We start from the raw sequence: 27595 nt of genomic DNA on the forward strand, positions 1-27595 counted from the left end.
TTTCTTCTAGGAGTTTGATGGTGTCCTGTCGTATATTTAAGTCTTTCAGCCGTTTTGAGTTTATTTTTGTGCATGGTGTGAGGGAGTGTTCTAATTTCATTGCTTTGCATGCAGCTGTCGAGGTTTCCCAGCAATGCTTGCTGAATAGACTTTCTTTTTCCCATTTTGTGTTCTTACCTCCCTTGTCAAAGATTAATTGACTGTAGGTGTTGGGGTTTATTTCTGGGTTCTCTATTCTGCTCCATTGGTCTGTCTGTCTTTTTTTTTTTTTTTTTGCTATTTCTTGGGCCACTCCCGCGGCATATGGAGGTTCCCAGGCTAGGGGTCGAATTGGAGCTGTATCCACCAGCCTACGCCAGAGCCACAGCAACGCAGGATCCAAGCCGCGTCTGCAACCTACACCACAGCTCATGGCAACGCCGGATCATTAACCCACTGAGCAAGGGCAGGGACCGAACCCGCCACCTCATGGTTCCTAGTCAGATTCGTTAACCCCTGCGCCACGACGGGAACTCCTGTCTGTTTTGATACCAGTACCACACTGTTTTGAAGACTGTGGCTTTGTAATGTTGCTTGAAGTCTGGGAGAGTTATGCCCCCTGCCTGGTCTTTGTTTCTCAGGATTGCTTTGGCGATTCTGGGTCTTTTGTGGTTCCATATACGTTTTTGGATTGTTTGTTCTAGTTCTGTGAAAAATGTCATGGGTCATTTGATAGGGATTGCATTGAATCTGTAGATTGCTTTGGGTAGTATGGCCATTTTTACAATATTGACTTTTCCAATCCATGAATGTGGAATATCTTCCCATTTCTTTACATCTTCTTTAATTTCTTTGATTAAAGTTTTATGGTTCTTGGCATATAAGTCCTTTACCTCCTTGGCCAGGTGTATTCCGAGGTATTTGATTTTTTTGAGTTGCAATTTTAAAAGGTATCGTATTTTTGTATTCCTTTTCTGATATTTCATTGTTGGTATATAGAAATGTGACTGATTTCTGAATGTTAATCTTATATCCTGCTACTTTGCTGAATTTATTAATCAGTTCAAGTAGTTTTTGGGTTGAGTCCTTAGGGTTTTCTATGTATATTATCATGTCGTCTGCATACAGTGACAGTTTTATCTCTTCTCTTCCTCTTTGGATACCTTTTGTTTCTTTTGTTTGTCTAATTACTGTGGCTAGGACTTCCAAAACTATGTTGAAGAGCAGTGGTGAGAGTGGGCATCCCTGTCTTGTTCCAGATTTGAGTGAGAAGACTTTCAGTTTTTCTCCATCGAGTATTATATTTGCTGTGGGTTTGTCATAAATGGCTTTGATCATGTTCAGGAATGTTCTCTCTATACTCACTTTGGCGAGAGTCTTGATCATGAACGGATGTTGGACTTTGTCAGATGCTTTTTCTGCATCTATTGAGATGATCATATGGTTTTTGACTTTACTTTTGTTAATGTGGTGTATGATGTTGATTGATTTGCATATGTTGAACCTCGGATGAACCCTACCTGGTTATGGTGTATGATCCTTTTGATATGTTATTGGATTTGGTTGGCTAAGATTTTGTTGAGAATTTTTGCATCTACATTCATCAAAGATACTGGCTTCTAGTTTACTTTTTTGGTGGTATCTTTGGTTTTGGAATAAAGGTGATGGTGGCATCATAGAATCTTTGGGAGTGTTCTTCTTTATCCTTTTGAAAAAGGTTAAGGAGGATGGGCACCAGATCCTCTTTGTATGTTTGGTAGAATTCACCTGTGTAGCCATCTGGTCCTTGGGTTTTATTTGTAGGGAGTGTTTTTATGATGTATTCAGTTTCATTTCTAGTAATCGGTCTGTTCAGTTGGTCTGTTTCTTCTTCTTCTTCTTTTTTTTTTTTTTTTTGTCTTTTGTCTTTTGTCTTTCGTCTTTTGTTGTTGTTGTTGTTGCTATTTCTTGGGCCGCTCCCGCGGCACATGGAGGTTCCCAGGCTAGGGGTCGAATCGGAGCTGTAGCCACTGGCCTATGCCAGAGCCACAGCAACTCGGGATCCGAGCCTCGTCTGCAACCTACACCACAGCTCACGGCAACGCCGGATCGTTAACCCACTGAGCAAGGGCAGGGACCGAACCCGCAACCTCATGGTTCCTAGTCGGATTCGTTAACCACTGCGCCACAACGGGAACTCCTGAAAATAGAAATTTCAGAAAATCCACCTGTTCCACCTCTGGGTATTTTTCCAAAGCATCTATGAATAAATGAATGCATGAGAAGATGTGATTCTCTCTCTCACACACACATACACAACCAGCCATGCTCCTGTGATATACACACATATGTATATATATCACAGATGGACTATTAGCCATAAAAATGAATGCAATCTTACCATTTGTGACAAGATGGATGGACCTACAGGGTATTATGCTCGGTTAAATGTCAGAAAAAAGACAAACATGGGACCTCATCAAACTGAAAAGCTTTTGCACAGCAAAGGAAACCAAAAAGAAAACAAAAAGACAACTTACAGAATTTGAGAAAATAGTTTCAAATGATGCAACCGACAAGGGCTTAATCTCTAGAATATATAAACAACTTATACAACTCAACAGCAAAAAAAACCAATCAACCAATGGAAAAATGGGCAAAAGACCTGAATAGACATTTCTCCAAGGAAGATATACAGATGGCCAACAAACACATGAAAAAATGCTCAACATCGCTGATTATAGAGAAATGCAAATCAAAACTACCATGAGATACCACCTCACACCAGTCAGAATGGCCATCATTAATAAGTCCACAAATAACAAGTGCTGGAGGGGCTGTGGAGAAAAGGGAACCCTCCTGCAGTGTTGGTGGGAATGTAAACTGGTACAGACACTATGGAGAACAGTTTGGAGATACCTTAGAACTTCCATATGACCCCGCAATCCCACTCTTGGGCATCTATCCGGACAAAACTCTACTTAAAAGACACATGTGGAGTTCCCGTCGTGGCGCAGTGGTTAACGAATCCGACTAGGAACCATGAGGTTGCGGGTTTGGTCCCTGCCCTTGCTCAGTGGGTTAAGGATCCGGCGTTGCCGTGAGCTGTGGTGTAGTTTGCAGACGCGGCTTGGATCCCATGTTGCTCGGCTCTGGCGTAGGCCGGTGGCTACAGCTCCGATTCAACCCCTGGCCTGAGAACCTCCATATGCCACGGGAGCAGCCCAAGAAATAGCAACAACAACAACAACAACAACAACAAAAGACAAAAAGACAAAAAAAAAAAAAAAAAAAAGAGACACATGCACCCGCATGTTCATTGCAGCACTATTCACAATAGCCAGGACATGGAAACAGCCTAAATGTCCATCGACAGATGATTGGATTCGGAAGATGTTGTATATATACACAATGGAATACTACTCAGCCATAAAAAAGAATGACATAATGCCATTTGCAGCAACATGGATGGAACTAGAGAATCTCATACTGAGTGAAATGAGCCAGAAAGACAAAGACAAATACCATATGATATCACTTATAACTGGAATCTAATATCCAGCACAAATGAACATCTCCTCAGAAAAGAAAATCATGGACTTGGAGAAGAGACTTGTGGCTGCCTGATGGGAGGGGGAGGGAGTGAGAGGGATCTGGAGCTTGGGCTTATCAGACACAACTTAGAATAGATTTACAAGGAGATCCTGCTGAATAGCATTGAGAACTTTGTCTAGATACTCATGTTGCAATAGAAGAAAGGGTGGGGGCAAAAATGTAATTGTAATGTATACATGTAAGGATAACCTGACCCCCTTGCTGTACAGTGGGAAAATAAAAAAAAAAAAGACAAACAATGTGATATCACCTCTATGTGGAAACTAACAAAACAAGTGAACAAACCTAACAACACATAATGCAGTCATAGATACAGAAAACAAAGAGGTGGTTGCCAGAGGGGATATGGGTACACTGATGAGAGAAATATGCCAGGGAAATTAATAAGACTTAGAAAAATCTAGGTAAAAAATAAATGACTTATGGGGATTAAATGTGTAGCATAGATAACATAGTGACTTTGTAACAACATTGGCTTGTGACAGATGGTTACTATATTAGTTATGATCATTTTGGAATGAACAGCAATATCAAAAATATATTTTTGCGTCTGGAACTCTTAGTGTTGTAGGTCAATTATACTTCAATTAAAAGGATTTCCCTTGAGGCTCAGCAGGTTAATGATCTGGCATTGTCACTGCAGCTGCTTGGGTCACTATTATAGTGCTAGTTTGGTATCTGGCCCAGGAAACTCCACATGCCATAGGCATGGCCAAATAAAATTAAACCCAGGAGTTCCCGTCGTGGCGCAGTGGTTAACGAATCCGACTAGGAACCATGAGGTTGCGGGTTCGGTCCCTGCCCTTGCTCAGTGGGTTAACGATCCGGCGTTGCCGTGAGCTGTGGTGTAGGTTGCAGACGAGGCTCGGATCCCGAGTTGCTGTGGCTCTGGCATAGGCCAGTGGCTACAGCTCCGATTCAACCCCTAGCCTGGGAACCTCCATGTGCCGCGGGAGCGGCCCAAGAAATAGCAACAATAACAACAACAACAACAACAAAAAAGACAAAAGACCAAAAAAAAAAAAAAATAAAATAAAATAAAACCCAAAAAACTCTGGGATAAGTAAGCCCAATCCAAATGCTTATCAACTTCTCCATGGATATGATGATCCTCTTGTCATGCATGATGATGTGATTAATAATAAAGACCAAATACTGTAAAGAAGAAGAAATGCAGAAGAAAAAGTGAAAATAATCCAAGTGCCTCAGAGATCAGAATTTTAAAAACTCAGCAATTAGGGTATAGGATTCAAAAAAGAATTAACATACTGAAAAATCATTTTGTAAATGAAGTTAAAACTAGGAGAAACAGGGTGAGAAATAAGACCTTATCCTAAAAGGTGGATGAAAAGGAAGAAATTCTTAGTAACTATAAACAAAATGAAACAAAACAAAAACAACTCCTGGAACATAAATCAAGCAAGACGTAAAATATCTGATGAATGTGTTGAAATAAAAGACAATCATAAGAGATCTGAAAGACGAATGATTGAGGGACCTGAAGGAGAAAAACCAATGGTACAAAGCAAATTTTAAACAGTATCATGCAGATTTTTCTGAAAATTAAAAAGTCGGTCTTGAAATTGTTTTCAAAAGAACACTGAATCATTTACTTGCAATGACTAATAAGAGATGCTGCTGCAGTGTAAAGCTTAAAAAAATTCCTCTGGGCATCTAGAATAAAAAGGAGAACTATAAGGAAATAACACTTATAATTTCAGAAACATTGTTGCCAATAAATGCTCTGTGCTGGAAGGAAATAGAGAAACATATTTAAGATTCACAAGGGGGCAGATGATGAATCATGAACTTTTTACATGCCAGGCCGAGTGGGTATCAAGAGTCCTGATGTCCAAGCCATCACGAACGATCCTGGGTCTGTTGTCCCCATGACCACTGGATTGAACAGGCTTCAGACAACAGACTCCCTAGAAAGACACTGACATGGGGAGTTCCCTTCATGGCTCAGCAGAAATGAATCTGACTAGCATCCATGAGGATGCACGATCAATCCCTGGCCTCTCTCGGTGGGTTTGAGGATCTGGCACTGCGGTGAGCTGTGGTATAGATCCCAGATGTGGCTCGGATGCAGTGTTGCTGTGGCTGTGACATATGCTAACAGCTATAGCTCAGATTCAGCCACTAGCTTGGGAACCTCCATATGCTGCTGGTGTGGCCCTCAAAAGAACAATAACAACAACAACAACAAACCACTGACATGGGACCGGTGTAAAGTATGAACTTTGTTCCTTACTTAACTGAGACTTGATGAGGGATAAGCGAGGGAGGGAGTGATCCTGGTGGACACTAGGGCACCTCCCTTCCAACAACTCATGAAGCGCTGCCTCTGCTGAGGGTGCTTTTCTATCTGTGTATTTTATTTTATAAAGCAGGATTCTAAAAGCAGCTGTATAGATAAATACAGTGTAATAAATTAATAAACATTTTATTTCATAAAACACAACATAGAGATAAATACTGAACACGTAGAACATATAGATAAAACTAAAGGATAAAACAAGGGATACGCAATTAAACAACAGAGATTACACTAAGTGAGGTGCCCTAGGAGGTGAGCATTGAGGTGAGGCTTCTGCTGTGCTTGACTATGTGGAGGTCCTGATGATATGGAGATTCTGAGACAGGCTGGGGGTGTCCACATCCAGGCTGTCACTGGTGTCAGACCGACAATCTGTAACACAAAGGTGATCATTTGGGAACAGTACTGCTATTTATTTATTTATTTATTTATAAAAAAGTTTTGGCTACTCTCTCAGCATGCACAATTTCCTGGGCCAGGGATGGAACCCATGCCATACCTGTGACCCGAGACAGCAGGGACAAGCCAGAGCCTTACCCCGCTGAGCCACAAGGCAACTCCACAACACTGCTTTTTAAAAATGTAATAAAACAAGTTGTTTATGTTATTTAATGACAAAATTGGAGAAGAAACAAAAGGAACAGAAGTAACATAAATCCTGCCTGGCAACCCATCCCAAATGAGCACTGCAATGAAGTGCCACCTCGTGTTGCTTTAGTGTGACTTGGACACATATAGTATCTACAGAAGCTCCAGCGCAGGTTGTGAAATGGGGCCATAAGGTGACCGAGACCTTACAAGGGGGCTGCAGAGGCTGAGGGACCCCCAGGGCTCAGGCACCTCCTAGGCAAGCAGGGATCCTGCAGCTTCCCAACATGATACCAGGACCATGAAGAGTCCATAGGGATGCAGAGCAGGGACAGGTGAGTTCCCTGCTCACAGAGCAGTGGGTGTCTGGGTCTTCGTCACCCTTTTCCCAGAAGTCCTGAGACTGAGCAGGTCAGGGCCACTCCTCCATTGCCTCACATCACCTGGTGATTCCCTGGGGGTGGGGGGAGGAGGCTCCCTGGTAACTTCTTCAGGGGGTGGGGATTGGCACTGCAGGGATGGGTCCTGCAGAGGATGTCGGACCACTCCAGTGGGGCTCTTCAAAAAACACACTGGGAAGAGCTCCTAGTGAGTCATGCACTTGATGGCCCTACAGCGCCCCTCTGACTAGCAACCTCAGGGGCTCCTGGGATGGGGATGTGTTGCTTGGGAGGTGTGCTCATGGCATCCTCTGGATGGATTAATACCCTCCTCTTTTCTCCACTTCGTGGTCACACACAAGGGCGGCCACACAGAGTTTTGTCTGGCTTTCTGAAAAACCAAAAGGAAGTTGGGCATGCTGTGGAGAACAGGCGCATCTGTCTCCTCACCTTTGCACCCCCGGTCTGCCACATCGACACTGCCTCTTCCTAAGTGTGCTCATCATCGGCATCGGAGGCTGTCCCCCCAAATGCTTTTCTTAAACGCAGGAACAGGGAGCGTTTCCGCTTCTGGGAGGAAAAGTACAGTCTCTGAGATCAAATCCATCATGGTAAGTATCATAAAAGGATGGAGAGAGGAGATGGGGAAGACTTACAAGGAAGAGTCTACGGGTGACACAAAGACAGGAAAATGAAAAGATGTGAAAGAGGAAATAGATTACCCGCTTAATTCTGCTTTCCTTGTCAGAATTCTCGTTATCTGCCATGTAACATTCTGTGTCCAGGGGCAGCCACCAGGTTGGGGAGGCCATGGGAAAGGAAAGGGGTGATTTAGAATCAAGATGGAACCTCAGGACCATGATGCTGCAGGGAGCTCAGTCTCGGGACCCTTTCTGTCCTCACCTCCACGGACCTCCCAGGGCCTCAGCTGGTTCACATCTACAGTGGAGAAGGTCTCTGATCCCCAAGATCCTGCTGCAGCCCTCTGCTTCCCTCAATGTGACTTGGAATAAGACCTGTGTCTTCCTGCTCCACACACAGGCTGCATCTGTCCCCATGAACCTCGGAGCATGCCCTGGCCTTCCTCCAGAACCCCTGCTTCCGACTCCCTCCTTCCTCATTTCTCTCCTCTGATTACTGCTCATTTCCTTCCTCCAATGAGGGCAGGGTGGAAGAAGGGCCATGGCAATGTTGCCACTCTCCAGGCAGTCAATGTTTCTCTTAACCAATCGATGCCACCCAGGGAGTTCCTGGCATGGGCCTGATCCTGTGCTGGCACCTGGGGTGACCTGAGGTATCTGGCAGAAGCTTATTGCTCACAACACCACCCTGACTTTTCCAGCTCCTCAGAGAGGATAAAAGCACAATCAGAGGTGAAGGAATGTATCCAAATTCCTTGCCCCAAAATGAGGCAACAGGCATCTACATAAACATAGGGTGCCTACCAGGATTTGCCCTTAGACTTGGAAGGACAAGGAGGGATGAGAGCTGGTCAGGCCTGAGGAGAGGACATGGTGTGCACATGACTGGGGTGTGGGGAGCAGGGCCAAGGCTGCCTGGATGAGCGGTGGATTCTCAGGGAACCAGGGGTCCCAGGCCCTGCTGCCCTGAGCCTCTGTCCTGGGCCTGGTCAAGCCCAGGAGACCAGGTGGATGGGTCTGTGGGAGCAAGTGTGCAGAGAAGCCCAGCCTCCCCTTCACACATTCCTCTAGACTTCCTTCTGGTGGGGAGGGTCCCCAGGCAGGTGGACATGGAGCCCTCCCTCAAACATGATGTGTGCATCAGCACATCAGCCTTGGGTGAGCTGTCCAGGCTGAGATGAGCTGAAGGAGGCTGGAGCACATCCGTGATCCCAGAGACGTGCTCTATAAGCCATCCTACCCTGGGAGTGCTTTTACGTGAGGAAGAAAGAGCAATGGGATCCTGAAAGTGCAGACAGAGTATACTTCTCATCTACCACCAGACACTTGCTCCAAGAACTTGGGTCTCCAGTGTCAAGTGACTCGCAGAGTTTTGTTGTGCCCTGTCAGCTTATGGTTTTCATAGGCAAATTTAAAAACAAAGCCAAAATCTGCTGTAAGGGATCCCCTCCAGCTGGGAACCTGAATCCAAGCTTTCACCCTTGGCAGTGTTGTTCCTACCTTCATCTTCGTTAGTGATGCTGCCAACGCTCTCCGCAATAAATTCTGCAGAATCATAAACATGAGCAATAATGTTATAAGGAAAGTTGCCCCACCCATTTCTCCCCTTCCCCTTCAGCTAATGCTGCCTTCCAAGGCATCCCACTAGTCCTCTCTCCAGGTGCTCACATCTCCCCTGGGCTCTGTGGAGCAACAGTCCTTCAGTAAGACATCGATCACAGTTTCAAACCTTCAAGAAAGAGATGCTGAGAGAAGCATCTGTCAACCTCTCACTTCCACAGGTCCATTACAGCTCTCCCTTTCAAGCTGACCCACTAGAAACTCCAACACTTATGGGCACACTTGAAATATGGCTAGTGTGATCAAACCATTGGGTGTTGTGTGTGTGTGAGCATGCTTCTTTTTAATTGCTTGAGTTAACCACAATTTGAACTAAGTTAAATATAAGCAGGCACTTCTGGCTAGTGGGTTCCACAGTGGACAGAGTGGCTCTAAGAGCTTGCAAGATGAAGAAGAGACAACCAACCACCCTCACCTCACTGTTCATTCAGAGAATTTGGACGACCAGAGGGGATCTTTCATTTGCAGGTTATCTTGGGCACTTGGACCCATGCTAGGCATTGTGAGAGTCCTTGGGGACACTCTAACAGCAGTGTCAACAACACTCTGACCTGGGAGGAATTCCCAGCAGGGCACCCCACTTTTTGCCAGTAGTGAGGAGCATGGCCCAGGGCACCGGTGCTGGACAAAACCAGAGAGAATGGGCAGAGGGGAGGGAGGGATGCATCACTCTTTTCATGATCCCATCCTTCTCACCCCTGAGCCTGGAAGACCCAAGGAAGGCAGTGGCACCCCCTTACGGGGTGAACAATTTGTACACTGAAAACTACAGATCATGGCTGAAAGAAATTAAAGAAGGTGCAAGTGCTTGGAACGACACACCATGTTCATAGACTGGACGGTTTAATGTTGTCGACATTTCTCTGCTACTGAAAATGATGTACACATTATACTGCAACAACTCAGAAAACCTCATGCCATTTTTTGAGACTTGGAAAAGAAAATCCTAAAATACATGTAGAGCCCCAAAGAATAAAAAGATGATCTTGACAGCAAAGAACAACAATGGAGACGTCTCAATTCCCAGATTCAAAACACACTGCCAAGCCACAGCAGCAAAAACATCTACCCCTGGCATCTAAACAGGAAGACAGACCAATGATCCATAAGAGAAGGACCTAAAAATAAACTCATATATGTATGGCCAAATGATCACTGCCCAGGTTCTAAGATTCCCCAGTCAAAAAAGTATAGTCTCTTCAACAATCAACAGAATGAAAAGGCAATGTATAGGATGGGAGGAAATACTTGCAAATATTGCTTCTGGATAAGGGACCCATATCCAAAAAATATAAGAAACTAACACTCAATTAAAACAAAACAAATACACATGCACACACACAAACCAAAAAAATGAAAAACAAAGACTGTGGGCAAATAGCTGAGTTTAAAAATGGGTAAACACCTTGAGAAGATATGACCCCATAGAAGCTATGATGGTGATCAAATATATGTGAAAATGTATGTTGCGCTCAACTGGGACTCTGTGGTTAAGAGGTGCAAGCAACTGCTTTGGGAGTGGATAAGCAATGAGATCCCACTGGATAGCACAGGGCACGATATGTGGTCACTTATGAAGGAAAAGACAAAAAGCACTAAAAAAATTACAACTTTACTGGAAGGCTGATTTCCAGGAAAAGCATGCTAATAAATGGATTCACAAAACACTGCTCTTAAAGAAAACCCAATATAGAAGAACTTACAATACTGAAATCCTACCATTAAAAACAGCCACTATCATTCATATCATGGTTGTTCTCCAGGCTTCATTTTCTACACGGTGTGTGCAGCATGTGCCCTGATTAAATGTACAGCCACACTAACAAGAGTCTTACAACATGAGGGACTTATTTCATGGAGAGAAACACAGAGGGAACACAGAGTCCTTCTCACCCAGGTGGGCAGCAAGTTTGTACAGTGGTGCCGGACACCAGGATGAGGGTGAACTCTGAGCTCTTACTTGCAAGATCGCCTGGGTGTGTGCTACCTAGGGTGGCCAAATGTAAGAATGACAGTGACACTGTCCAATACAAGAATACGCCTCGCCGATTCCCATCTGCTTTGGCCATGTTGAAGCGATGATGTCAGCACTGACAGGGACCTTATAAGATGCATAGCATCTACAGGACCTCTGGAGACCCTGGTATTACCAGGCATAGACATGGAGCAGGGACCCTTCCCCGTCAGTGCTCCATGACTGACAAAATCCTGGCTGAGAGAGAGGTGCAGGTCAGGTGTCCAGGCACTCCCATGGATAACCTGGCCTGGGTCCCCATTTAGATTTTCCATGTAGGAGGTCAAGAGCTTGGGCCAACTGTCTCTGCACCATCTCCAGCTGAGCAAGGGGAAACTTAAGCCAAACTGGGAACAGTGGTGGTGAAGGGAGAATGCATGAATGTAGAGAAGTTGTGCAGAAGGGATGGAAATTGTGTTGGGGAAATTCAATGGTTGTCATGTCCATGTAAATATGAAATATCTCATGAGGAAAACACCACATGTGCTCGCACATGGACCTCACTCCCTGTCCCTCATAACATGTAAAAACCCAAGGCATCAACATGATATACTTGTGTCCAGGGCATGGACATCTTGGGCAAAACTATGAGTGGCGAAGAGCTGTATGCTCTAAACCCCCAAGTCTCCTTCCAAAAGGAACCCAGGATATGGAGGCTCTGCAACCAATGTCAGCAAGGAAGCCCCACATTCTACTGCACCAAGATTGTTTGTCACTGGAGAGATGATCTCTGAATACACACCGCTTCTGTAAGGCCACTCGTACAACATGAGCTGGAGAAAAGAAAACAGTGTGAGAATCTAAGCTTCATGGGCTCTATGAACAAAGAATATTTCATACTATTTCTTTTCTCAGAAAGCTAAATGAAGCTTTTCTTGAGTCCATGGTCCCAAAGAAAACAGAGATGTCATTTGTGAGAAATGCTTCAAAATTTCCTGGAAGACCTAAGTCTATATTGACCGAACACTAAAAAATTCTCTTTCAAGGAGGGTAATACTCTGCAGAAAAAATGCTCCCAACCACACATGCAGTGTGCAACAGATGCTGTTGTACTGAAAATAGCTTTTACAGTCAATCACTGGGAAAGGCATTCAGTCATCCAACCCAGGAAAAAAGTATGTCTCCATACTTTCAACTGTATAGATTTTCACATTTGAATTTGATTGAAAACAAGGAGAAAATGAAGCTATGCTTTTATCTCAAATAATAAAAGGCACTTACTGAGGGGTCAGATGGAATATCTTCTGAGCTGCTGTACTCCTTCACCAAAATATGCCGAGGGTGAACTGGGAGAACATAGAGTATGAGTCATGATATTGGTGACGCTGCTCAGGAACTATTCAGGCAGCATTGTTGGGGAGTGGTGTGTGAACCCAGGGAGGGAGAGTAAGGATGAGGGTGATTTTGAAGCATGGGCACACATGCTGTTGGCTGACCACTCTGGTGGGATGAGGCTGGCCAAGGGGAGGTTCCTTGACATAATGAGAAGGGGAGCTTTAAGCTTCCTAGCCAAAGCCAACATACTCAATTCAATGTAGGCAATTTGAAAAGAGGTAAATTCCAAATTCATGTTCTGGGGAACCTCCCGCTGTGGCTCCGTGCGTTAAGGACCCGAAGCTGTCTCTGTGAGGAGGCAGGGTCGCTCCCTAGCTTCCCTCAGGGGCCTAAGGATCCAGGGTTGCTGCATGCTGCGGCGTAGTGTGCACATGTGGCCTGGATCCGGTGGTGCCATGGCTGGGGTACAGCTCTGGGTGAACCCCTCCCCTGGGAACTTCCATATGCCACAGGTGTGGCCACACACACATAACAAAACAAAAACAAGTCATGCCATGTTTCAAGGACAGAGTCCAATGACTCCTCCAGCCTATTTTAAATCCCGTGGCGACTCCCGCTACTTCTTGGAATGTTCCAAGACCATTTTTCATCTCCACACGGTCACATGCCCTGCTTCTGCTCAGCACAGTGTGATGGCACAGGTATAATATTTATCCTTTGCATAACTGTTAACTATACAGTTCCGTAGCCTTTTTGACTTCCACACGCTTTTCTACCCATCAACACTACCTACACCCACACCTTTGTCATCCTACCCGACATGACCCATCACAACTCACCTTCCCCTGGCCACCAGGCCTTGGTAATTCCTGCTTCTGCTATATGAACGTGCCTACACAAGTAGTATTACACGGTATCTGTCTTGCTGTGCACCTGCCTTATTTCACTCACCACAATAGCTTTTTGTAGTGTTCGGTCCACCCATACCCTAACGTATTTCGAGCTTTAACTCCACTCTGCGGCTAAAGAGTAGCTCACTCGGAGTTTCTTTGGCATTTCATTTTGCCAGTCCTCTCATTCATCACCACATTCATCAAGGCCTTTTGCATAATGCCCATCTTGGGACTCCTGGGAGAAACAGGCCAGGGAGCATTCGGGTACGGATTTCTCTGTGCTATAATGGTGAGAAATCACATTGCACATCTGTCAAAGGGCAGAGCTTATAAGAGCACCAAGTATGACTCCTAAGGCAAACTATTAGTGTTCTGCTAATTGGAATAAAGGTACCACCAGCATGTGATACACTGTCAATGGCTGGACCTGGAGCGGTGGGATTCGGGAACCGTCTGTGTCATCTGTTGGACTTCTTTGTCCACATAATCCAGGTCGAAACAATGTCTAATAATTTAAAGACACCTGGAAACACGGCTTCCCTGAGGGAGACACAGCAGCTAATGTCCAAAAGCCAGCCGTCATCGACACCCTGGCTAGAGATCATCTTCACCCTCCAACATCAACCGGCTGTTGAGATTTCAAAGTCGTTTTATTTCCACAGGTATATAAACACTACCACCTGACTAAGTATGTTTCAACTTGGACACACACGCACGCACGCACGCACGCACGCACGCACGCACGCACAAAGGATACCACAAAATACTTCCGAGTTCATTCGTATACAGGGGACCCTAAAGAAAAATTATTCTTGCATGCACCGAAGGAGAAAATCTCCACGTACCTGTCCCCGACCCATTAGCGGGGTGCATTCGCTGGTGGAGCCAGGAGCATAATTTTCTGATGCAGCCAGAGGTGGATCTTTGTGACGTCTGTCGATTGTTCCTTTGGATCCGGAAGCAGCATCCTATGCAATCTATCACAACAGGGAGGACTGCTGACATCTTGCTGTCAGAAGACCGTAGGGAAATTTGTACTCATTTATTCCATTTAATCTTTTGGTCCCCTGGCTCACCAGCTGCCCAGGAGTGCTGCCTGGATCAAGGTCAGACTTAGAAGGATCATGCAGTTTAAAACAACCAACAGACAGGATTTTTGAACAACCACCTTTGTTTAACTGAGACCTTCTAGAAACACAGCAAAGTAAGAGTGATCGTGCCTGATGGTCTGGTTCAAACACATTCAGAAGAATCATGAACCTGGGGAAAGGGTTGTAGATCCCTAAGGGCCTCGATGCCCTGTTCTACGAGGTGGAAATGGTATTCTAGAAGGCTGACTTTTAGTATGATGTTATGAGGACGACTTCATGAAGTACGGGTAACATTTTAGAAAAAGGAAGGACGGGTGCCTCGTCAATGCTCCGTATGCGTTCAGCCTTGAGTGATGGCAAGAGTAAGCTAGACAGTCAGTGGTGGCTGAAAACCAAAGGGGGTAAATGGATGCCTCAAGTCGGGAAGGGTGGAAGCTTATTCCCCAGCATCTTCATGGGAACGATGCTTCGCAGCTCATGGACAGTACCTATTTTCATCTCCTCTGATACTCAGTCCTGTTGAAGGTGAGGAAGTGCAAACAGGACCCACATGAGGGGTAACCAAGTGACAGTCCAAGCGTCACAACAATGACGGGTGATGAATCTGAGGCAGGTGGACCAGACATATTAATTAAGACAACGAACCCGGAAGTTATACGCATAACTCTAGAGATAGCTCAGAGGGGTAGAAATGAGAAGAAAAACACAAGAAGGAAAAATGCAGGAGACAAAGTGAGCGAGCCCATCTGAAGGAACAGCCACTCGGGGGAGCAATGTAAACTTACCTTAGGAACAGTGATTGAGATTGCCCATTCCTAAAGCATGAGCCGTGAAGTGAGAGCGTCACACTGGCCACCACGTACAAACCTCTCAGGCCACAGAGCGACAGCCTGACCATGAGGCAAGAAGTGCACAAGCACATTACCGTGGTGACGTGTCATCGTACCACTTTCAGAGGGAAGTCAACCCCTGCACAGGATGGGTCCAACGGCTGCCGGCAGAGAGCGTGTTTCCATGGACAAGCTTGGCTTTTCAGAGGAGCCTTGTCATTTCCGAAACGGAATCTCAGGCTCCCACAGAACCCTCTGACTAAGAAAATAATTTCCTATGAGAGAGAACGACCTGTCCCCCAGGAGGAGTTGAGAGTGAACCTTGCAGGGTGAAGAGGCCAAAAAGCCAGCATGTGCAGAATTTAAGGAAGAACTACCCCTCCATTTCTACTCTTCCTGAGTCACTAGACATTTGCCAATCAAACCATTTCAAAACGTGAGATTTAAGGTTATTGTAACCAGGGTGAATGTTTTCATGTTTCATGACGACTGCTATTCTGCAGTGTCCTATTCAAGTTTGCTGCTCACAAAAATTACTATTTTTGATGCACATTGCAAGTAAGTCTCCAATTTGTCACATGCTTGTATCTTACTACAGTTACTCGTACATACAACCTGAGGAAAGTTTTCTTCTTTTGCCAAAAAGAAAAAAAAAAAAAGGAAGAAAGAAAAAGAAAAAAAGAAAATCAGTAATTATTTCTGTAATTTCTGGCTTTGAGAAAGAAAAGGAGGAAGAATATTGTGACCATTATTCACACCAAGGATTAACGGCGCCCTTAAGAAAAGTTCCTCCTACTTAGGAACGTGAGCACAGGGGTTTCAAGACAAATTTTTCTATTAAACCATTGTGACTATTTCTAGACATGCATGTCAAAGGGGGCAATCGGTTTTTCAGGAGGAGGATACAACTTTTCCCCTAGAAGTTACGTACGGCCAGAAGTGTCCCAGTCCAGTCATAAAAGGAGCAGAATGTTTTGTAAAGCACACATGGTAATTTATGTCTCAAGTAAAAATCTCAGAACATTTTGGATGGGATAGTGATGGTGCACCAACGATTCATCCATTTAAACAGATTAGACTTACGACGTGCCTATTTATCCAAGAAGGAACTGGTAGGTGTTTGCTGGCAAAGAGGGGCACATTCAATTTGCAACTAAAAGAAACTTGTCAATGTCCAATTATTGATTTCAGTAGTGGAGAATTAACTGAGTTCGGATATAGATTCAACTTGCCATGTAGATTAGGCATTCCTTTGGCCAAGCCCTATGGTGGATTTGTTTTGTTTGGGGGTGGGGTGGGGGGGCGATCTCCCTCTAGTCAGATACTACAAATGTTTTGAAAAGCTGGTGACTATCGATACTAATGCATCAAGATAAATGATGTAAAAATGGTGGGACAGGGCCAACTTGGAGAATATCACCGCTACATGCATTGTATCATGAACAGCCTAGCCAAATCCTGCTGCCTATAAAGAGCATTAGCCACCATGCTTATGGAGTGCACCTCTGTGTTCCCTCCTAATTGCATCCTATGTTGGAACCCCAACTTCCAGTGGGATGGTACCGGGAGGTGGGGCCTTTGGGAGGCAATTGGTTTATGAGTGTGGAGTCCCTCTAGGTGGACTAGAGCTCTCCCCTTTTCCTCTTTGTTCTTTTTTATTTTTTGTCAGGTGAGGAGGATGCATGAGAAAAATGACCCTGTGTAAACGCGAAAGAAGGAAGACAAAACAAGGAGAGGCGGTAGACAAGGGGATGGGCAAAGGCCCTGGAGTGCACACGGGTAGCTGCAGAGGGCCAAGGAACAGGAGGAAGGCTGCTCTCCCCAGGCTTGCAAGGAGACACCTCCCCCAGTGTTCACTCCAGGGGAGGGGATGGCCTTCCTCTTAGCCACTCAAGCAGGGGTCCAAGGAAGAACCCAAAGCATTAAACATCTGGGGACCAACCTGAGCCAGGAGCTGCAAGACCTCTGCGCCGAGAGCAATAAAACATGACTCAAGGAAATTAAGGAGGAGTCAAAGAAGGGCAGACATAGGCCACGCTCCTGGCTTGGAAAAAATGAATATCCTAAAAATGGCCGTTCTACGCAAAGCAATCTACAGATGCAATGCCATCCCTATCCGTGATCGTTTTCGCAGAACTAGAACAAAACCGTCCAAACATTTACACGGAACCTAAACAGGCCCGGAATGGCCAAGGCAATCCTGAGGAGCAAAAACCAAGCAGGAGGCACACCTCTCCCAGACTTCGGTCAATATTACAAAGCTACGGTAAGCAAGACAGTGTGGCAAAGGTACCAAAACCGACACACAGACCACTGGAACAGAAGACAGAACCCAGAAATAAACCCCAAACCGACGGTCAATTATTCTTCAACAAAGGGGGCAAGAATGTCAAGGGGGGAAAAGACAGTCTGTTCAGCGCGTGGTGCTGGGAAGCTGGACAGCCACATGAAAATCCAGGAAACTGGAAAACAACACCCTCAAACCGTGCACAAAAAGAAACTCAAAACGGCTTAAAGACTTAAACCTAAGACAAGACACCATCAACAGCAAACACAAACAACGACCCACTTGAAAAATGGGCAAGAGAACTGAATAGACAGTCACCCAAGGAAGATAGACAGATGGCCAACAGGCACACGAAAACATGCTCAACACCATGAATGATTAGAACAAGGCAAATCCAAGCTGCTAAGAAGTACCACCTCGCACCTGTCAGAAGGGCCATCATTAGTAAGGCTAGAAATTACAAATGCTGGAGAGGGTGTGCAGAAGAGGGTACCCTCCCACCCTGTTGGTAGGAATGTAACTTGGCACAGCCGCTATGGAAAGCACCATGCAGGGACCTCGGAAAACTAAATATAGAACTAGCATGTGGCCCAGAAATCCCACTCTTGGGCGTATGTGGGGACAAGACTTGCCTTGAACAAGATACAGGCACCCATGGACGTTGACGACAGCGCCGAGTGTCCAGTGCGGCACGCCTCACGCTAGCCAAGACGTGGAAACCACCTAAACGTCCACCGACAGATGAATGGGTTAACAAGAGATGGGATATATACACAATGCGGTACTCCTCAGCCGTGAAAGGAAGGAATTAGTGCCATTTGCAGCAGAGTGGATGGAACTAGAGGCGCTCATCCTAAGCAAAGTCCCTCAGAAAGAGAAACACCAACCCCACATGATGTCACTTATATCTGGACTCTAAAACACAGCACAAATGATCCTTTCCACGGAACAGAAACTCAAGGACTTGCAGAAGAGACTTGTGCTTGCCAGTGGGGTCAGGGAGGAAGTGGGATGCACTGGGACTCTGGGCTTTAGGGATGCAAACAATTGCATCTGGACTGGCTATGCGATGAGAGCCCACTGGATCGCACAGGGATACAATATCCAGCCACTCACGAAGGAACGTGATAGAGGATAGTGGGAGAAAATGTAAGCATGTATATGGGTGTGTCTGTGTGCGTGTGTGCACGCGTGTGCGACAGGATCACTTTCCTGCACAGCAGAAATTAACAGAAAAATTTAAACCGAGTGTAAAGGAAAAAATTAAAATCATTTAAGAAAACTTAGAACTTTCCTGGAGGGGTAATTCTAGGAAAAGTATGCTAATGAAGGGATCTTAAACCCAAAACGTTGATCTTAAAAACCAAAAATAGAACACATGACAATACTGAAATCCAACCACTATCCATCACATGACAGTTTTTCTGCAGGCTTCATTTGGTGCATGGGCCTTGAGCAAAAAGGATGTCTGCCCTCCCAAGAGCCTTACAACAAGAGGGACTTACTTCATGGAGAGAAACACAGAGGGAGCACGGAGTCCTTCTCACCCAGATGGGCAGCGAGTTTGTACAATGGTGCCGCACACCAGGCTAAGGATGAGGGTGAACTGTGAGCTCTTACTTGCAAGGTCGCCTGGGTGTGTGCTACCTAGGGTGGTCAAGTGTGAGAATGACAGTGACACTGTCCAATACAAGCATACGCCTCGCCGATTCCCATCTGCTTTGGCCATGTTGAAGCAATGACCGCAGCACTGACAGGGACCTTTTAAAATGCACAGCATCGACAGGCCCTCTGGAGACCCTGGAATTCCCGGGCATAGACACGGAGCAGGGACCCTCCCCGCTCCGTGCTCCCCACGAACGACCAAGTCCTGGCTGAGGGAGAGGTGCAGGTCAGGGGTCCAGAGCGTCCCCATAGGGAACCCAGCCTGGGTCCCACTTTGGCTTTCCCATGTAGGAGGTCAAGAGCTTGGGCCAACTCTCTCTGCACCATCTCCACCTGAGCAACGGGAAAATTAAGCCAACGTGGGGACAGCAGTGGTGAGGGGCGAATGCATGCCTATAGGGGTGGTACGCAGAGGTGATGGGATGTTTCTTAAGGAACGTTGAGCGGTGTATTTTCTGTATAAATAGGAGAGAGCTCATGAGGAAACAGATACTTACACCACATGTGCTCACACATGGACCTCACTCCCTGTCCCTCGGAATGTGTCACAACCCAAGGAATCAACACAAGAGACTTGTGTCCAGGGCAGGTGCCACCAGGGCATCACTATGACTGGGAAAGAGCTGCCTGCTCCACATCCCAGACTACCCCCTTTCCAAAAGGAACCCAGGATCTGGCTGCTCTCCAACCAATGCCCGCAAGGAAGACCCACCTTCTTCTTCTTCACCCCGATTGTTTGTCACTGGAGTGGGGCGCTCCAAAGCCATGCCATTATTATTAGTTGCGTCATCGGCCGGCATCTAGTGCAAGAAAACAGTGTGAGAATCTAAGCTTCCTGGTCTCTATGGACATGAGAATTTTCATGGTCTTTCTGCCCAGCAAAACCCAAAAGGGAAACACTCCTCGAGTCCACGGTCCCAAAGAAAACACAGAGGTCATCCTGGACAAAGGCTTCAAATCTTCCTGTAGGAATTCTTATGTGTACTTTGACCAAAACCCACCAAATTCTCTTGCAAGGAGGGCAATTCTCTGCTGGTAACATTGCTCTCAGCCGCACTTCCAGTTTCTAGAGGCTGCTGTCAATTTTTCAATCAGTCATGCATTGGGAGAGACATTCCGTCAACACTCGTCCAACCCAGGAAAAATGTAGGTCTCCACTGATTTGAACAGTGTAGACTTGCATAGTTGAAACTGACAGACAAAAGGAGGAAATTGGAGTTCCCGTTGTGGCACGGCGGAACCAAAACTGACTAGAAAGCATGAGGCTGCAGGTTTGATCCCTGGACTCGCTCAGTGGGTTAAGGATCTGGTGTTGCCATGCGCTGTGCTGTAGGTCACCGACTCGGCTCACATCGTGACTTGCTGTGGCTGTGGTATATGCCGGCAGCTGTAGTTCTGATTAGACCCCTAGCCTGGGAAACTCCATGTGCAGCAGGTGCAGCCATTAAAAACCAAAACCAAAACCAAAACCAGAGAGAGAGAGGGAGACAGAGAGAGACAGAGAGAGACAGAGAGAGACAGAGAGAGAGAGAGAGAGAGAGAGAGGATAAAAGAAAAATTGAGGAAATGAAGTTATGCTTTTATCTCAGATAAGACAAGGCACTTACTGTGCAGCCACTTGGAGCCTCTATTCCTCCTGCGGTGCTGGGCAGCCTTTCATGGGAGCCCGGGGTTTCTTCTAGGAGGACACAGATGGAAGGGTCATGATATTGGTGACGCTGCTCAGGAACTATTCAGGCAGCATTGTTGGGGAGTGGTGTGTGAACCCAGGGAGGGAGAGTAAGGATGAGGGTGATTTTGAAGCATGGGCACACATGCTGTTGGCTGACCACTCTGGTGGGATGAGGCTGGCCAAGGGGAGGTTCCTTGACATAATGAGAAGGGGAGCTTTAAGCTTCCTAGCCAAAGCCAACATACTCAATTCAATGTAGGCAATTTGAAAAGAGGTAAATTCCAAATTCATGTTCTGGGGAACCTCCCGCTGTGGCTCCGTGCGTTAAGGACCCGAAGCTGTCTCTGTGAGGAGGCAGGGTCGCTCCCTAGCTTCCCTCAGGGGCCTAAGGATCCAGGGTTGCTGCATGCTGCGGCGTAGTGTGCACATGTGGCCTGGATCCGGTGGTGCCATGGCTGGGGTACAGCTCTGGGTGAACCCCTCCCCTGGGAACTTCCATATGCCACAGGTGTGGCCACACACACATAACAAAACAAAAACAAGTCATGCCATGTTTCAAGGACAGAGTCCAATGACTCCTCCAGCCTATTTTAAATCCCGTGGCGACTCCCGCTACTTCTTGGAATGTTCCAAGACCATTTTTCATCTCCACACGGTCACATGCCCTGCTTCTGCTCAGCACAGTGTGATGGCACAGGTATAATATTTATCCTTTGCATAACTGTTAACTATACAGTTCCGTAGCCTTTTTGACTTCCACACGCTTTTCTACCCATCAACACTACCTACACCCACACCTTTGTCATCCTACCCGACATGACCCATCACAACTCACCTTCCCCTGGCCACCAGGCCTTGGTAATTCCTGCTTCTGCTATATGAACGTGCCTACACAAGTAGTATTACACGGTATCTGTCTTGCTGTGCACCAGCCTTATTTCACTCACCACAATAGCTTTTTGTAGTGTTCGGTCCACCCATACCCTAACGTATTTCGAGCTTTAACTCCACTCTGCGGCTAAAGAGTAGCTCACTCGGAGTTTCTTTGGCATTTCATTTTGCCAGTCCTCTCATTCATCACCACATTCATCAAGGCCTTTTGCATAATGCCCATCTTGGGACTCCTGGGAGAAACAGGCCAGGGAGCATTCGGGTACGGATTTCTCTGTGCTATAATGGTGAGAAATCACATTGCACATCTGTCAAAGGGCAGAGCTTATAAGAGCACCAAGTATGACTCCTAAGGCAAACTATTAGTGTTCTGCTAATTGGAATAAAGGTACCACCAGCATGTGATACACTGTCAATGGCTGGACCTGGAGCGGTGGGATTCGGGAACCGTCTGTGTCATCTGTTGGACTTCTTTGTCCACATAATCCAGGTCGAAACAATGTCTAATAATTTAAAGACACCTGGAAACACGGCTTCCCTGAGGGAGACACAGCAGCTAATGTCCAAAAGCCAGCCGTCATCGACACCCTGGCTAGAGATCATCTTCACCCTCCAACATCAACCGGCTGTTGAGATTTCAAAGTCGTTTTATTTCCACAGGTATATAAACACTACCACCTGACTAAGTATGTTTCAACTTGGACACACACGCACGCACGCACGCACAAAGGATACCACAAAATACTTCCGAGTTCATTCGTATACAGGGGACCCTAAAGAAAAATTATTCTTGCATGCACCGAAGGAGAAAATCTCCACGTACCTGTCCCCGACCCATTAGCGGGGTGCACTCGCTGGTGGCGCCAGGAGCATAACTTTCTGATGCAGCCAGAGGTGGATCTTTGTGACGTCTGTCGATTGTTCCTTTGGATCCGGAAGCAGCATCCTATGCAATCTATCACAACAGGGAGGACTGCTGACATCTTGCTGTCAGAAGACCGTAGGGAAATTTGTACTCATTTATTCCATTTAATCTTTTGGTCCCCTGGCTCACCAGCTGCCCAGGAGTGCTGCCTGGATCAAGGTCAGACTTAGAAGGATCATGCAGTTTAAAACAACCAACAGACAGGATTTTTGAACAACCACCTTTGTTTAACTGAGACCTTCTAGAAACACAGCAAAGTAAGAGTGATCGTGCCTGATGGTCTGGTTCAAACACATTCAGAAGAATCATGAACCTGGGGAAAGGGTTGTAGATCCCTAAGGGCCTCGATGCCCTGTTCTACGAGGTGGAAATGGTATTCTAGAAGGCTGACTTTTAGTATGATGTTATGAGGACGACTTCATGAAGTACGGGTAACATTTTAGAAAAAGGAAGGACGGGTGCCTCGTCAATGCTCCGTATGCGTTCAGCCTTGAGTGATGGCAAGAGTAAGCTAGACAGTCAGTGGTGGCTGAAAACCAAAGGGGGTAAATGGATGCCTCAAGTCGGGAAGGGTGGAAGCTTATTCCCCAGCATCTTCATGGGAACGATGCTTCGCAGCTCATGGACAGTACCTATTTTCATCTCCTCTGATACTCAGTCCTGTTGAAGGTGAGGAAGTGCAAACAGGACCCACATGAGGGGTAACCAAGTGACAGTCCAAGCGTCACAACAATGACGGGTGATGAATCTGAGGCAGGTGGACCAGACATATTAATTAAGACAACGAACCCGGAAGTTATACGCATAACTCTAGAGATAGCTCAGAGGGGTAGAAATGAGAAGAAAAACACAAGAAGGAAAAATGCAGGAGACAAAGTGAGCGAGCCCATCTGAAGGAACAGCCACTCGGGGGAGCAATGTAAACTTACCTTAGGAACAGTGATTGAGATTGCCCATTCCTAAAGCATGAGCCGTGAAGTGAGAGCGTCACACTGGCCACCACGTACAAACCTCTCAGGCCACAGAGCGACAGCCTGACCATGAGGCAAGAAGTGCACAAGCACATTACCGTGGTGACGTGTCATCGTACCACTTTCAGAGGGAAGTCAACCCCTGCACAGGATGGGTCCAACGGCTGCCGGCAGAGAGCGTGTTTCCATGGACAAGCTTGGCTTTTCAGAGGAGCCTTGTCATTTCCGAAACGGAATCTCAGGCTCCCACAGAACCCTCTGACTAAGAAAATAATTTCCTATGAGAGAGAACGACCTGTCCCCCAGGAGGAGTTGAGAGTGAACCTTGCAGGGTGAAGAGGCCAAAAAGCCAGCATGTGCAGAATTTAAGGAAGAACTACCCCTCCATTTCTACTCTTCCTGAGTCACTAGACATTTGCCAATCAAACCATTTCAAAACGTGAGATTTAAGGTTATTGTAACCAGGGTGAATGTTTTCATGTTTCATGACGACTGCTATTCTGCAGTGTCCTATTCAAGTTTGCTGCTCACAAAAATTACTATTTTTGATGCACATTGCAAGTAAGTCTCCAATTTGTCACATGCTTGTATCTTACTACAGTTACTCGTACATACAACCTGAGGAAAGTTTTCTTCTTTTGCCAAAAAGAAAAAAAAAAAAAGGAAGAAAGAAAAAGAAAAAAAGAAAATCAGTAATTATTTCTGTAATTTCTGGCTTTGAGAAAGAAAAGGAGGAAGAATATTGTGACCATTATTCACACCAAGGATTAACGGCGCCCTTAAGAAAAGTTCCTCCTACTTAGGAACGTGAGCACAGGGGTTTCAAGACAAATTTTTCTATTAAACCATTGTGACTATTTCTAGACATGCATGTCAAAGGGGGCAATCGGTTTTTCAGGAGGAGGATACAACTTTTCCCCTAGAAGTTACGTACGGCCAGAAGTGTCCCAGTCCAGTCATAAAAGGAGCAGAATGTTTTGTAAAGCACACATGGTAATTTATGTCTCAAGTAAAAATCTCAGAACATTTTGGATGGGATAGTGATGGTGCACCAACGATTCATCCATTTAAACAGATTAGACTTACGACGTGCCTATTTATCCAAGAAGGAACTGGTAGGTGTTTGCTGGCAAAGAGGGGCACATTCAATTTGCAACTAAAAGAAACTTGTCAATGTCCAATTATTGATTTCAGTAGTGGAGAATTAACTGAGTTCGGATATAGATTCAACTTGCCATGTAGATTAGGCATTCCTTTGGCCAAGCCCTATGGTGGATTTGTTTTGTTTGGGGGTGGGGTGGGGGGGCGATCTCCCTCTAGTCAGATACTACAAATGTTTTGAAAAGCTGGTGACTATCGATACTAATGCATCAAGATAAATGATGTAAAAATGGTGGGACAGGGCCAACTTGGAGAATATCACCGCTACATGCATTGTATCATGAACAGCCTAGCCAAATCCTGCTGCCTATAAAGAGCATTAGCCACCATGCTTATGGAGTGCACCTCTGTGTTCCCTCCTAATTGCATCCTATGTTGGAACCCCAACTTCCAGTGGGATGGTACCGGGAGGTGGGGCCTTTGGGAGGCAATTGGTTTATGAGTGTGGAGTCCCTCTAGGTGGACTAGAGCTCTCCCCTTTTCCTCTTTGTTCTTTTTTATTTTTTGTCAGGTGAGGAGGATGCATGAGAAAAATGACCCTGTGTAAACGCGAAAGAAGGAAGACAAAACAAGGAGAGGCGGTAGACAAGGGGATGGGCAAAGGCCCTGGAGTGCACACGGGTAGCTGCAGAGGGCCAAGGAACAGGAGGAAGGCTGCTCTCCCCAGGCTTGCAAGGAGACACCTCCCCCAGTGTTCACTCCAGGGGAGGGGATGGCCTTCCTCTTAGCCACTCAAGCAGGGGTCCAAGGAAGAACCCAAAGCATTAAACATCTGGGGACCAACCTGAGCCAGGAGCTGCAAGACCTCTGCGCCGAGAGCAATAAAACATGACTCAAGGAAATTAAGGAGGAGTCAAAGAAGGGCAGACATAGGCCACGCTCCTGGCTTGGAAAAAATGAATATCCTAAAAATGGCCGTTCTACGCAAAGCAATCTACAGATGCAATGCCATCCCTATCCGTGATCGTTTTCGCAGAACTAGAACAAAACCGTCCAAACATTTACACGGAACCTAAACAGGCCCGGAATGGCCAAGGCAATCCTGAGGAGCAAAAACCAAGCAGGAGGCACACCTCTCCCAGACTTCGGTCAATATTACAAAGCTACGGTAAGCAAGACAGTGTGGCAAAGGTACCAAAACCGACACACAGACCACTGGAACAGAAGACAGAACCCAGAAATAAACCCCAAACCGACGGTCAATTATTCTTCAACAAAGGGGGCAAGAATGTCAAGGGGGGAAAAGACAGTCTGTTCAGCGCGTGGTGCTGGGAAGCTGGACAGCCACATGAAAATCCAGGAAACTGGAAAACAACACCCTCAAACCGTGCACAAAAAGAAACTCAAAACGGCTTAAAGACTTAAACCTAAGACAAGACACCATCAACAGCAAACACAAACAACGACCCACTTGAAAAATGGGCAAGAGAACTGAATAGACAGTCACCCAAGGAAGATAGACAGATGGCCAACAGGCACACGAAAACATGCTCAACACCATGAATGATTAGAACAAGGCAAATCCAAGCTGCTAAGAAGTACCACCTCGCACCTGTCAGAAGGGCCATCATTAGTAAGGCTAGAAATTACAAATGCTGGAGAGGGTGTGCAGAAGAGGGTACCCTCCCACCCTGTTGGTAGGAATGTAACTTGGCACAGCCGCTATGGAAAGCACCATGCAGGGACCTCGGAAAACTAAATATAGAACTAGCATGTGGCCCAGAAATCCCACTCTTGGGCGTATGTGGGGACAAGACTTGCCTTGAACAAGATACAGGCACCCATGGACGTTGACGACAGCGCCGAGTGTCCAGTGCGGCACGCCTCACGCTAGCCAAGACGTGGAAACCACCTAAACGTCCACCGACAGATGAATGGGTTAACAAGAGATGGGATATATACACAATGCGGTACTCCTCAGCCGTGAAAGGAAGGAATTAGTGCCATTTGCAGCAGAGTGGATGGAACTAGAGGCGCTCATCCTAAGCAAAGTCCCTCAGAAAGAGAAACACCAACCCCACATGATGTCACTTATATCTGGACTCTAAAACACAGCACAAATGATCCTTTCCACGGAACAGAAACTCAAGGACTTGCAGAAGAGACTTGTGCTTGCCAGTGGGGTCAGGGAGGAAGTGGGATGCACTGGGACTCTGGGCTTTAGGGATGCAAACAATTGCATCTGGACTGGCTATGCGATGAGAGCCCACTGGATCGCACAGGGATACAATATCCAGCCACTCACGAAGGAACGTGATAGAGGATAGTGGGAGAAAATGTAAGCATGTATATGGGTGTGTCTGTGTGCGTGTGTGCACGCGTGTGCGACAGGATCACTTTCCTGCACAGCAGAAATTAACAGAAAAATTTAAACCGAGTGTAAAGGAAAAAATTAAAATCATTTAAGAAAACTTAGAACTTTCCTGGAGGGGTAATTCTAGGAAAAGTATGCTAATGAAGGGATCTTAAACCCAAAACGTTGATCTTAAAAACCAAAAATAGAACACATGACAATACTGAAATCCAACCACTATCCATCACATGACAGTTTTTCTGCAGGCTTCATTTGGTGCATGGGCCTTGAGCAAAAAGGATGTCTGCCCTCCCAAGAGCCTTACAACAAGAGGGACTTACTTCATGGAGAGAAACACAGAGGGAGCACGGAGTCCTTCTCACCCAGATGGGCAGCGAGTTTGTACAATGGTGCCGCACACCAGGCTAAGGATGAGGGTGAACTGTGAGCTCTTACTTGCAAGGTCGCCTGGGTGTGTGCTACCTAGGGTGGTCAAGTGTGAGAA

At 46.1% G+C, this 27595-nt stretch overlaps 2 protein-coding genes, 1 long non-coding RNA gene and 1 other non-coding gene across 32 annotated transcripts in view; 2 read left to right on the forward strand and 2 right to left on the reverse strand.

The window, feature by feature from the left end:
- LOC100739557 (leucine carboxyl methyltransferase 1) overlaps positions 1-27595 on the forward strand; it is a 162444-nt gene that overhangs the window by 19381 nt on the left and 115468 nt on the right. The window contains exon 5 of one of the 12 annotated variants that reach the window (XM_085017253.1): positions 16895-23528. The exons of 9 other annotated variants lie outside the window; for them this stretch is intronic. Coding sequence is in view for 1 of the 3 variants with exons in the window: in XM_085017259.1 (XP_084873385.1) it covers positions 16895-16930 (36 nt within the window). In the remaining 2 variants the exon portion in view is untranslated. Of the gene's footprint in view, positions 1-7223; positions 10488-16894; positions 23529-27595 lie in introns of those variants that run through there. 2 more of the 12 variants (XM_085017259.1, XM_085017257.1) reach the window with 2 other exon arrangements.
- The window catches only part of LOC110258044 (uncharacterized), a 192281-nt gene continuing 170689 nt past the window's right edge, over positions 6004-27595 (reverse strand). For 12 of the 18 annotated variants that reach the window (XM_085017232.1, XM_085017234.1, XM_085017244.1 and 9 more), the window contains 10 exons: positions 22564-22695; positions 20785-20855; positions 19890-19977; positions 14150-14281; positions 12358-12422; positions 11879-11909; positions 9003-9047; positions 7584-7636; positions 7312-7431; positions 6004-6265 (listed from right to left, as the gene is read on the reverse strand). In XM_085017232.1, coding sequence (XP_084873358.1) covers positions 7351-7431; positions 7584-7636; positions 9003-9047; positions 11879-11909; positions 12358-12422; positions 14150-14281; positions 19890-19977; positions 20785-20855; positions 22564-22695 — 698 coding nt within the window. In that variant the 3' untranslated portion in view covers positions 6004-6265; positions 7312-7350. Of the gene's footprint in view, positions 6266-7311; positions 7432-7583; positions 7637-9002; positions 9048-10714; positions 11910-12357; positions 12423-14149; positions 15858-19889; positions 19978-20784; positions 20856-22563; positions 24272-27595 lie in introns of those variants that run through there. The other 6 variants (XR_014840456.1, XM_085017247.1, XM_085017246.1 and 3 more) reach the window with 6 other exon arrangements.
- On the reverse strand, positions 10998-11075 carry MIR9785 (microRNA mir-9785). The gene has a single exon (NR_128463.1). It is a non-coding gene; the product is annotated as a microRNA mir-9785 (primary transcript).
- LOC146404458 (uncharacterized) lies at positions 24271-27212 on the forward strand. Its single transcript, XR_014840462.1, has 2 exons — positions 24271-24751; positions 25309-27212. It is a non-coding gene; the product is annotated as an uncharacterized LOC146404458 (long non-coding RNA).

The sequence above is a fragment of the Sus scrofa genome, chromosome 3 (assembly GCF_054392235.1).
Source record: "Sus scrofa isolate SSC_HxYL_T2T_F1_AM1 chromosome 3, Sscrofa_HxYL_maternal_Yorkshire_Landrace_v2.0, whole genome shotgun sequence".
Taxonomy (NCBI): Eukaryota; Metazoa; Chordata; class Mammalia; order Artiodactyla; family Suidae; genus Sus; species Sus scrofa.